The sequence below is a fragment of the Octodon degus genome, unplaced genomic scaffold, assembly GCF_000260255.1.
Source record: "Octodon degus isolate 3935 unplaced genomic scaffold, OctDeg1.0 scaffold00072, whole genome shotgun sequence".
Classification (NCBI taxonomy): Eukaryota; Metazoa; Chordata; class Mammalia; order Rodentia; family Octodontidae; genus Octodon; species Octodon degus.
Genome location: NW_004524648.1, coordinates 6,581,472 through 6,593,161, shown reverse-complemented (window position 1 = coordinate 6,593,161; position 11,690 = coordinate 6,581,472). Strand labels below are relative to the sequence as shown.

General features: G+C 49.8%; 1 protein-coding gene across 1 annotated transcript; it reads left to right on the top strand.

Annotated features, from left to right (window-relative positions):
* The first annotated feature begins 4,869 nt into the window (after positions 1-4,869).
* LOC111817842 (galectin-9-like) lies at positions 4,870-10,355 on the top strand. Its single transcript, XM_023719906.1, has 4 exons — positions 4,870-5,154; positions 8,630-8,715; positions 8,844-9,006; positions 9,757-10,355. Exons 1-4 carry the CDS (start codon positions 5,128-5,130, stop codon positions 9,901-9,903), a joined length of 423 nt encoding a protein of 140 aa, XP_023575674.1. The 5' UTR covers positions 4,870-5,127; the 3' UTR covers positions 9,904-10,355.
* The last annotated feature ends 1,335 nt before the right edge of the window (positions 10,356-11,690 follow it).

Below are 11,690 nucleotides of genomic sequence, written 5' to 3'. Positions count from 1 at the left end.
GTGATGGAGTGGGCTTACTTTCATAAGCATCATGAATATACCCTTGCTACAACAGGCAAGAAAATCCCGCTGACCCCATGAGGCCTTTGTTTGTTGAACCTCAAATGTCCTGGCTTTCACCATGGTGCCTGTCACTAAGTCTCCACTGTTGCTAATCTCCTCTGAGGTATTCTCGCTATAAGAAGGCTCTCTACAACCATCCCCCCCAGCTTCCCCACCTCACTAGCCAGGATCACTCTAAAAAAAATCTGTTGCCTTCCTTTAGGGCCCTTCTCTCTGTAAATTGTTTGTTTGGGTACTATTGGGTGCCTCTTGTTACATGAGGAAAATTACTCCCAAATCTGAGAAAATGGAACAGAGGCCCAGCCACACCTGCAGAGGGCTGGTGGTTCATTCTCCTTAAGACTGCTGTTACCTCCCTACTACTTTCAATGTTTTCTTCTGCCATTGGCTGTGGGGTGTGCAGGACTTCTGCCATCTCACTTCCTCAGTATGAACATGCAAAGCTGAGGACATTCCATAAAGCAGGTGCCAGCTAAGACCAGAGCAGACTATTTGCCCTGAGCTGTACCCAAAAGACAGTCAGGCAGGAATCTTGCAGCATTTGAGTTTGGTGGCGGGAGTAGAAATCTTCAGGAGGCTCCTTACTCACCTGCCCACCTATGGGTGCTGGTGTCAGCCGAGAACTCAGCTGGACAGTGGGCTGGGACAGCATGTGTGAACTCGGCACGTGGCCCTCCTAGTGCTGAGGCTTGTGTCCAGCAGAGAGATCTGAGCACAGAGGAGGTGGAATTTGTATCTTTTGTACAACCTCTTCTGGGAGCCTGAAGAGCCACTTGTGCCCCACTCAATCACACAGACCCTACTGATGGTCAAGGGGGACCAGATCCTAACCTGGGCCAGGGACAGGCTCGAAGGGCACGGAGACCACAAGTGTGTGGGAAGTGCACTGACTGCTGAGGTCACTGCACAGGTGCTGGGACAACATGTCCTTGGGGTCCTGGAGGTTCTGGCTTTACACAGCTCCTACTGCAGAGAGGAAGAAAGAAGCACAGCTGGGGCTCCTGGGTGTGGGGAGGGGTACAGCAGTTATTTTTCTAAAGAATATACTTCAGGAGTGTTGATTCTGTGCTACTCACCCTCTGGATGCCTGTGTTTCATTCTCTGACACTTTCATGGTTCAGGCACACTACACGCCAAGTTACAAACATGTGAATTTCACACTTGCAGATAGGAATAGATAGGAATAGACCTCATTACAAACATCAATGGGGTGAACAAATCACAGAAGCAGCTCATGTTGTTTACAGTTGCTGTAGTGTACTGTAACACTTTTTAAAGGTAAATGTAAAAATAGCAATAGTTTATAGTATTTGTGTATGCAGTTTTGTTTTCAATGCTTTAATTTTATTTTTGTGTCATATAAGATGCTCTTTGTCAAATTTATGAATGCATCCAAAGTATGAATGTCCTCCCAGAAGAGAACTTGTTAGTAAGTCAGGGATGTAGTATACAATTAATTTTGCCTCTTCTACATGGGAAGAAATAAAGAAGCAGCGAGGTGAAGCCCATCGCCCAGGATCACACAGAAGAAATGGGTCAGTGCATCCATGCTGGAGACTACAGTGTCACAGGCCTACCACAGGCTGTGATCCTTGAAGACCCGAGCACACTTGTGGAAGCGATGGAAGTCACTGAGCACAAGGGCTGTTCGCAGTCCCACTCTGGGTTACCAGGCGACTGTTACTGGTCCTGTAATGTCACATTGCAGGGCACAGCAGACATCGGGCTCTATGTCTTCACTGAGTGCTGAGTGCTTACATCAACTAAGCCAGATAGCAAGAATCTCTCTCCTCGTGGACCCCCAGCAACTTCTGCTGGCTACACTGTTAGGGGCTGAGGTTTGGATTCGGCAAGCCTTTTGCTTTTCATTCTTTTATAATGTTGGAGGTCCTGGGATTTAAAATTTTGTTTTCTTTGCAGTGCTGGGATTGAACCTAGGTGATGTGCATGCTAGGCCAGGGCTGTGCCTCTGAGCCACAACCCCAGCCTGAGGCCCTGAGTATTAACGGGGCCCAGGGCTGCCCATGTTAAAGGCAGCACTGTAGCTGTTGGGCCTCGAGCAAAGGACGTCACTGTTGTGCTTCACTTTCTCAGCTAATGCATGAAACTGTGATCACTGTAGCACCCTGGCAGAGAGAAGAGGATTAACAGCGCTTAGAACAGGGCCTGGTACAGAGTGTGAACAACGATGTTCACTTGGAGCTACTGGTCTGCAGGGAAAATAGGAGGAAATATTTTCTGATGCTGTTCACCTGGCCAGAGCAGAAGTCCTCAGGATCTGTGTTGTCACCAACAAGCTCTTACCAATCTCCTCCTCCCATTCTAGGGGAAGAGGAGAAGGGCCCTGTCTTCCCCTTCTTGGGATCAATCTGCACGAGGAGAGTTTTCTGCTTTGAGAGCTTCAAACCTAAGAAAGAAGCTGGCAAGGTCTTTACAAATACACATACTCCTCAATTTACAATAGGGCTCCAAACCCAGAAACCCCTCATAAGTTGAAAACATAATACCATGGAAAATGCAGCTAAGCACTGGGCTGCAGAACGTTGGAGCTGAGCAATGCGGTCCACAGCAAAGACCCTGTGGTTTCCCAGACACAGTAGCCAGGCCTGGGTACCTGAGGCTCAAGGAACAGAGGCCTCATGGGATCAGGAGAATCTCTTTCCCAGGAATGAGATGTTCATTCCTCTCTAAGGAATATCTTGGTTCTGCTAATTGTAGACAGGTGATAGGTGGAGAAGCAGAGCTAACCCTTTACTTTACCATGTCTGACCTACATGGGACTTTGATCCTGATCAGCCCGTGTGATGGCTTGTTCTGGAGAAAGCCGAGCCAAAAGCTTCGTGCAAAAGGAGATGAAAACGGGACCTTAGGCCCAGGGAAAGCTTCTGGGACAGCAGGGGAAGTTTTGCTAAGATATGGTTGAAGGAGCAATAAGGTAAACCTGGGTAAGACAAAGCCGGTAGGATCGTTCAACTATGACATCCTCACTAATCTGCATATTCCGCCTCCTGCTTCCCATTTCTGCCTTTTGCGAAGAGAATCCTCTAATAAATTGTGGAGAAATTGGCAACTGGGGCCTCAGTTCCAGATGCGATCCCCCAATCCCAGAACTTCCTCTCTTGTTTTCTTTTCATCCGCCACACCTCATTACAGGGACCAGTCACCTCACAGAAAACAGTAGTTATATTTCTGGTGCTTACAAAACTGAGCCCACCCCATCTCCTGGGCTCCTATGGGCCCTCTTCTAGGTCAAACTTCCCTGCTTGCAATTCCAGGGGTTGATTTCAACTTGGCTGAGATGTCATCATTTTTGTGTATGAAAACCACTACACAAGGATCCCAGGAACCTTTCCGTTCCACCTCACAATAAAGTGTTCCCATTGGGGTCAATTTGAAGCCCTCTAGCTGGGAAGAAATAACTCCCCTCTTACCACATGCACAAGGGCAGATCTGGGGTTGAGTTTGCTCACCCTCTGCATGTCCTGCTTTGGTCCCAGAAAGCTTGGCTGTGCTTTGTTTCCTTATTCTTGACTCTCGTGTGACAGCCCATACGAGCTGTGGCTGAGGAGGGATGGTGACAGGCATCTATAAGAGTTGCAAGAGGGCCTTTCCCAATAAGACAGCACTCACACAGCAGGCAGACTCGGGCACTTCCAGGCCTTTGGAGGCTCAGGCAGGAAGAACCATTCAAGTCCAGCCCAGGCCACTTGGCAACTTAGCAAGACACTGTTCCCAAATGAAAACCAGAATGGACTGGAATGTGGATTGGACCAAAGACTCTGACTGTCAGTGGATTCTCTGTTCTGAGCGTGGCCACACTCCTCCCTCGCAGGTAAGGGAGGGGAGAGAGAGAGAGAGAGAGAGAGAGCCAGCCAGCCAGTGGTTTCCAGTTGAAAATGAAAAAAGACTTTTAGGATTGTAAAGAGAAGCATATTACCATTTACTGACAATGATAATGACCATCCATAACAAAGATGAACAGCCTCAGACACACCTAAGAGTGAAGCTGGAAAGGAATTATAAATTTAAAATGCCAATGGAAACAGCTGTCTGAAATAAGAAGCCAGCTCATAACTATCATAACTGTCCCAGGAATCCAGAAAGGAGTACAAAGCAATTCAACAACCAGTGTAGATGGAAGTCTAAGTGCCACATATGCAGAATAGGAATACAAGGCCCTGCCTACATAAAGTGCCCCATCAAAGAAACCTAATTATGAAGACATCACCATCTTCTCTGATTTCAACTTTTAACATAGCTCAGATGACCACCACTAGCGACAAGCATCTAATAAACCATGGGAGACAATTGTGATTACCTCAATAAATCCCAATCCTGAGTCCAGTGAGAATATTTTGGGGTTTCATGAAACAAGAGGGAACTCTTACATCCTTGGAATTATCTTTCAGGGGCTTCCTAGTGATACAGGGGAAAATCTAACTCCCAACCACTAGCTGTCAGAAACACCCAGTTCACTCTCATGAAACTGAAGAATTAATTATATGGAACAAAGATTAAGAGCAGGGAGATTTTATCGAGAGCTCTCTGTTGAGTGACAGCAGGGGATCTGAGAGTGCAGTGCCTCCAAGGCCACTTTTCTAAGAGTGTTTTATCGAACAAAGTCACTGGATGGGTGCATAGTCATAAAGTGAGTACAATGTGGATCAAACTATAATCATCAATAAGATGGCAGGTGGAGCCAAGATCTAATAATGATCAATAGGGAAGCAGGTCGTGTAGCAAGATTACAGGGAAAGAAAAGGGGCATTTTTAGGAAAGGGCGACTATGTCCAACAAGTTAAAAAACCCAAATATGTTGATAATCTGCCTTCTACTTCTGTAAATTGGCTTAATGATGACAAGATGGACCTACCTCCAAGCCCTACCCACCACCACCACCCCAGCTCTTATCTTTCTCTTCACACCCAGTCCGTTTGCTTTCAGTCTTTCCTCCCTTGAAGAGCTGCCAAATGTGTTGGTATATCTTTCCTTGTAACATCCAGTTTGAACGGAGACAGCTGTGCTGGTGTGAAAGGCAGTAGAGGCCACACGGGTAGATTAGAGATGGAACTCTACAGTGTGGCACTCCAGGTGAGTGTGGAGATGGCCTGGCGTGAGCTGGCTGCACAGTCAGGGACAGCCACTGAGGGTCTCAGAGTGAAGGACTGGGTTGAGGGGCTGGAGGAAAAGGAGGCCAAGAGACCCCAAGAGGGCAGAAATGCCAGAGGAGCCCATGTGATGCTGGTCCTGCTCCATGGCCTCTCAGCCCTGGGTCCTGGAATGACCTACACGTGTTAAGGTTTAATAGCTCACAGTCTACGGAGGTTACAGTCCATCACTGGCTGGCTCTAAGGCAGGGTGGCTTGGCAGGGGAGCATCACAGAGGAAAACAGTTCCTGGCCCCCATGAGGTAGTAACAGCAACAGAGAACCTTAATAGCCCTAACATGTGGGACTGGGGGCTTTGCCACTCCAGGCTTGGGCCCAACTGTCCATGTCCCTCTCTGCTGGGTATTTTGTCTGTCCTTCCACTGTCTGTTGTCCTGTGATCCCTCAAAGGCATGCAGAGCAGTGGGTATCACTGTTAACTTTTTCTCAAAGAGGGAATGTCGGGTCGTGGCTCCCTTTTCACAACTATGACCCAAACCCAAGAGGATTCTTCTGCTTTTGCTGTTGATGTTGTAGGCTGTAGCCAAATATTACATCATCCACCTTAACTACTATGAGGATTGGATCAGTGGGGTCCCTGACTGCTAGGGCTGGCAGCTATGCAGTTGCCCCCTTTGAGTCCTGAAATGCAGTTTGTGCTGTCAGCCTTATCATTTCCTTCTGGGTCACCTCTAATTGTGCTGGGAATTATTTCAGTCTTATCAGACCCATAAAGACCCAGGTATTTGGCAGATAAGCCAGTTCCCTAGCCCCTGTTCTCATCCGCAGCCCAGCCCCGGCCAGTAGAGCTTCCTTCAGGCTGTGCACAGTGGCTTTCGAATCTGCAAGGCAATCAGAAGTTCTCGTGATATGAAAGAATGAAGTAGTGACAGAGAGTGTGACTTGACCCACGTAGTCAGACCTGGACACCAGACCATGCCACAAGGTGGGGCTATCAAATAGCTTTGTGGCAACATCTGGAATAACCACTGCCTGCCCTCCTAGGGTGCAGGCAAATTGGTCCTGACTGCCAGCGTCACTGTGAGATTTCACAGGCACACTCTAGGACCTGTCTAGTTTCTGCACAGGCCTTAATAAAGGGCTTGTGCAGCACATAATTCACCTGGTTTTTCCAATTTCAAGTTTGTGAGTTCTATCTTTTCATGACCTCCATGTAGTAGGTACTGGTATGGACATTCTCAGACTTCAGCTTTTGAAAACAGCCATATGCTAGCGGAACTCCTGGGTGAAGTGTTGAGCAGGGCACCAGTCAGTCTGTCCAGCCCAGAATACACTTAGCCACTGGGGGAACCTACACATCAGAAGGGCAGGGAGCCTTGGACAGTCTGGAGCTCTCATTGTCCAAGCGCTGGGGACTGGCCCGGATCTGACAACGCTGACTGCAGAGTGGGCTCTCGAAGTTTTTCTGTCACTGGTGGATCCTGTGACTGGTTCAGTGGCACTAGAAGCGTGCTTTCTTTTATCACAGCAGAGCTCAGCCCAAGCACCAGCCTCACACTCAGGCCTGCAGGACCTGGTGGTGTGCACCTGGACCATCAAGTGTTTTACAGCTGCCTCCAGGCTGCAGCTGACACCTGGGTTCCCAGAGGCTCAACATACCCACTACCAGTAATTTTCCCCCTGTACCATGAATGCCCATTTCTCCAGCAGGACTGTCCCTTTCTCTTATCTACAGCTAAACTTGCAGCCAGCTGTCAGGTATGTGCATGTCTTCCACCATCTGACCTATGTGGACCCATAGTGAGTCCTTGCGTTGTTGGCCTCTGTTTGCCTTTGGGCCACCCAACTTATGTAATGTTTGTCTCCCCATTCCCTGTAACTCCTTGGCTGCATAGAAGGGATAGAACCGGGCAGTCCTTCATGCCCATCACCCTACCTAGGGCTCTTCTCCTAATGCTACCTTCTGCTGAATAACAGTCACCCAGAAATACAGGAGACTCTCCCAGGAACCTAAGCTTAGGAAGGTGGCCCTATTTCCTGCATCCACAACCTGGCTCTCATAGCAACCAGCTGCTATTTCAAGTTCTCCTCAGTCCAGTGCAATGGGATGGGGTTCCTGGCACAGCCAGCGTGTCCTAACATGGCCAGCATGTCCTCACACCATTGCTATCCCCCCTGTGCACTTAGGCCAACTGTGGCATGGACTGTTAGGTGTTAGAGTACTTGACAGTTGCTGGCCAGAGGGGGAGCAGTGCCTGGACCACCTAGCTCCCATGCCTGTGTGTCTGTGCACCCATGCCTGCCCCTTGATGGTTGCCTTGGGGCTCTTCCCTACGTCATCACCTGGGCTGAGCAGGGCTGTCACTGGGGTGATACATGGAGTTGGTCATGACTGTGAAATTTTCTTAGGATTCTATTTCTTGGGAGATTTTTTGATTTTTCCCGGGGCTTGGCCCTCAACCTCTTCTCATCAAGTTTGACCTTCTAAGCTGCTCTAGTGGTGACTACAGTTAACAAAGACAGGACTGGGGGAGGTGAGTTGGCACTTCATCTCTGGGGCTCTTCTTTAACATCAGTTTTGGGAGGGACACTCAGTTTTCCTGTTGACCCTGTTTGTTTTGCCCACTAGGTGACCTGTCAGGGTTCACAGGTTGAACTATTAAATTTGTGTGTGAGGTCCCAAGGAAAGCACACAGAGGTGGGCATCAGCAACACAGCAGTAGCAGGCAGTTGAGCAGAACTAGATCCACCTGCATCTCTATTGGTTAACTCTTATACAGGTTGTCATCATATATTTACATTCCCGCAGAGTGTCCTAACCATGCATGTGTGTTTACCTGTGTTATGTCTCGAAGGGTACTTACATGCCCCGAGCTTTGGGCACTTTGGAACCATACTCCACTGTATGTGAGCCCAAGTCACACCCACACTGAATTTTCCATTCTGTTTTCCACCAGATCCTAGACCAGAACTCAAAATCTATGAAAATAGATGTGGGGACAGTTTGGAGATTTTGTTTCCTATGCAAGTAGTAGCGGCAGCTCAGTGGAATCCTCTGACTCACAGAATTAAAGACAGTCCACTGTCAAGTGGATAGGCATTTTATAGTATTGATGTATATTAATAATTTTAAACAGGTACTTTTAATATTCATCTGGTCCATTGAGTGTGACCTAATTTTATAGCCTGCACTTATCACTCCAGAATGCTTTAGTGTCCAGACAAAGTTTTCTTCATGACAGTGAAGGTTGCCTGCTTTGGAACCACAAAGTTTACCCTTGGTTTCTGAACCCATGAAGCAAGTAAGGATGTGCTGGTTTCACAGGAAAGAGGTCCTACTCTTAGGCAAGTTTTATGACTCAGCTGATGGCCCAAGCCCATGACCACCGGCACAGAGTTACCTGCTGCGATGGTGGCTGTCTATGGTCACCAGCTGATCTGTCCCCATCTCCCAACAGGTCCCTCACCATATATCCATCCATGGTGGGCTGCACCCATCCAGGGTCATCACCGTGTCTGGCACTGTCCCAGAAAATGCTCAAAGGTAACACAAGACCTCCAGAGTTCTCAGGAGGAAGAGAGTCATGCCCTGGTTCCAGTGAGGTGCATAATGAGTGGGAGGGGATCACCTGACTTCAGGGCACACACAAGGTTCTGATGCATTCACTCCAGGTTCCACATCAACCTGTGCACAGAGCGAGACATCGCCTTCCACTTCAACCCTCGATTTGATCAAAACTCTGTGGTTTGCAACACTCAGATCCAGGGCATCTGGGGGACAGAGGAGCGAAAACTGCCCGTCAACATGCCCTTCAGACGTGGACAAAGCTTCACGGTGAGACGCTGCAGTCTGAGTGTGGGCACCTGGCTGGGTGCAAGGATAGCAGTGCTGAGGCTCCCTGGGGTTCCTTCAATGGGTGGGGCTGATGCTTATGGTGGGAGGACTGGGCCTCAAGGGAGAGAGAGCATGCCACCAACTCTTGTTATTTTGGGATGACGGTCTGCAGGTTCGCACAGGTTAGCATCTAATTTTTAGAGATGAACAAACCAAATCACAGGATGATTTACTGCCAAGGATCATACAGCCCATTTCTTCCCCATCTTACCCAAGTATGAGGTACCATACTCATTTATCTGCTTGTTAACTTAGCAGTCATTTATCAGCTCTTTGATTCAGCCTATGTGGTCCAGGTCATGCTTGGTGTGCAATGATGCAAGCAGGGACATGGGGACATAGATGGCACCACCCAGTCCTGCTGCCCTGGTGGCCTGAGAAGGCGTTGATCCTGTGGGAGGGACCTGTTGGGGGCAGGGAAGGCTGATGAGTGAGGCCTGGGTCCTGAGGTGCCTGGCAGTGACACAAAGGCAGAGATGCAGGCTGGAAGTAGCACTGAGGTGGGGAACCGTGGGTGCTGAGGTCTCAGGGAGGAGAGTGCAGGGTGTTTAGGGAGGGACAGGTCCTTCAGTGAGGGAGATGGAGGGGGCTGCTTGTGGGAGAGGAAGGAATGGAGAAGGAGGTGCCGCCAGCCTGCAGGAGTTTGAGGACTTTCTGCATGGGGAGTGAGTGCAAGGCCTCTCTGCCCAGGTGGCGATCACATGTGAAGCTGACCACTACAGTGTGAGCGTGGATGACCAACACCTGCTGGACTACACTCACCGCCTGCCAGAACTGCAGACCATTGTTCACTTGGAGATGGGGGGCGATTTTGAGCTTTCTAAAGTGAGTGTCTAGGTGGCCTCCCTGGCTGGTGTACTGCTGTGTGCATCTTGTCCCACTGCTCTTCCTTGCCCTGCAACAGCCTCTGGAGCCCTAGCCTCTGAGCACAGGCTGCCTCTCCCTGTAACAGCAGGCAAAGCCCAGCTCTACTCTTCCATAGTAGGGCTCCTGAGCCTACTGAGCCCCCTGCAAGGCCCACGCTGCATGCAGTTCTCAATAGCCCTCCCACCCTCTGTGCAATGCCTCTTGGGTCCCAGGCCACAGCTGTGCACTGCAGTGATGAGGGGACCTGCACAGACTCCCCAACCCAAGCCTGTGACCTTAGCCTCTCTCCTTGGCTTAGCACCCTGCTGCCTCCCAACCCCTCTGGGAAGGCTGCTTGGAGACATCCCGCTGACTTCTCCCAGCCCACCAGAACTTTCTCAGAGAAGGCTCCTCCCTTTCCTGACAAACTTAAAATAAAGAGAACACTGTCCTGCTGCCACCATGACTGACTTTTTCATTGCTGTGCCTGGAAACATTCTGAATTTTCCAGAAGTGGGGGTCTCTGAGGCCAGGACTTGAAGCTGAGGTGTTATGCTCAGGGCACCCCACTGCCTGGGAACAGAGTACAGGGTTCAGACAGGAACCTGAGAGACTCAGCAGAGCCCTTCCCTACCAGGGCACACAGCATGGTCACACCAGTCCCTGTTCCTTGTGACCCGGGATGTTTGGTCCTGTGGAGGGGCCTGCTCACTGGAGAAGCATCGAGATGACGCATGGGGAGTGCAGTGGTCAGCAGCTCAGACGCCCAGCAGCTCTCTGAGTTGCCTGACCTGAGTCCAAGCTCTGACATGTCCCTGCTGTGTGGCCTTGGGGAACATGCTCCCCTCACTGTGTCTTCATTGCTTCCCCAGTAGAATGAGCATCATGAACTTAGCTCATTCATAAAGGTAGCAGAGAATTACATGTGTTGCATCCAGAAAGGTGCAAGATGACCACATAATCCCTGACACTCCTCAGGGATTCCTTAACAGCACCAAAACTTGCAGCGTGCTTCTTCCTCCTACACCCTCATAGGCCCAGCTCGATGTCATCCCTGTGTAGTATGAGCTGCTTAAATCAGGTCCTCCTGGTACCCAGAACCCAAGAGGATCCCAGCACCTGGCGAATGACTGTGGCTGTCACTGTACTTCTCAGATGCTTCCGGTCTCATGCTTCCTTCTCAATTCTTGCCTTCCTCAATCAGGGTATGAACATTAGTGGGTCTTGTATGATTCAATGTGCCAGAGGTGGCCCTGCAGGCTCTCTGGGAGGTTGTATAAAAATTGACAAAGTGCACCACACTCCACTCAGACTCTCTGCTGGAACCCAGCCACTAGGAGCAGCCAGAGGAAAAGCCCACTTTTGAAGTTCCAGCCCTTCTCCAACATACTTCTTAGCTGCCACCAAGAGCCATAGGTGGGCAAGTGAGCAAGGAGTGTGCCGAGGATTTCCACCCTGAGCACCAAACTCAAAAGCCTGCAAGATTCCTGCTTCACTGTCTTTTGGACCCTATTCTGTGCAAACATCCTTCCTTATCCTCAGTGGGCACCTTGCCTTTAGGGCTCAGAGAGGTCTTCTGGGGCTGGCACCTGCTGATAGCTGCCTCTGCCTCTTATGGCAAGGCAGCTGGTGCCAGTGGGAGGTCCCTAAGGGCTCTGAGGGACATCAGCACGTCTTCTCGACCAGGCCTTGCTGACGTGCACTGGTGGCAAGCTGAGCACAGCTCTGTAGCCTAAGTCCTGCTCCTCCCACTGTCCCTACCTCTCCTTTTACCTGAA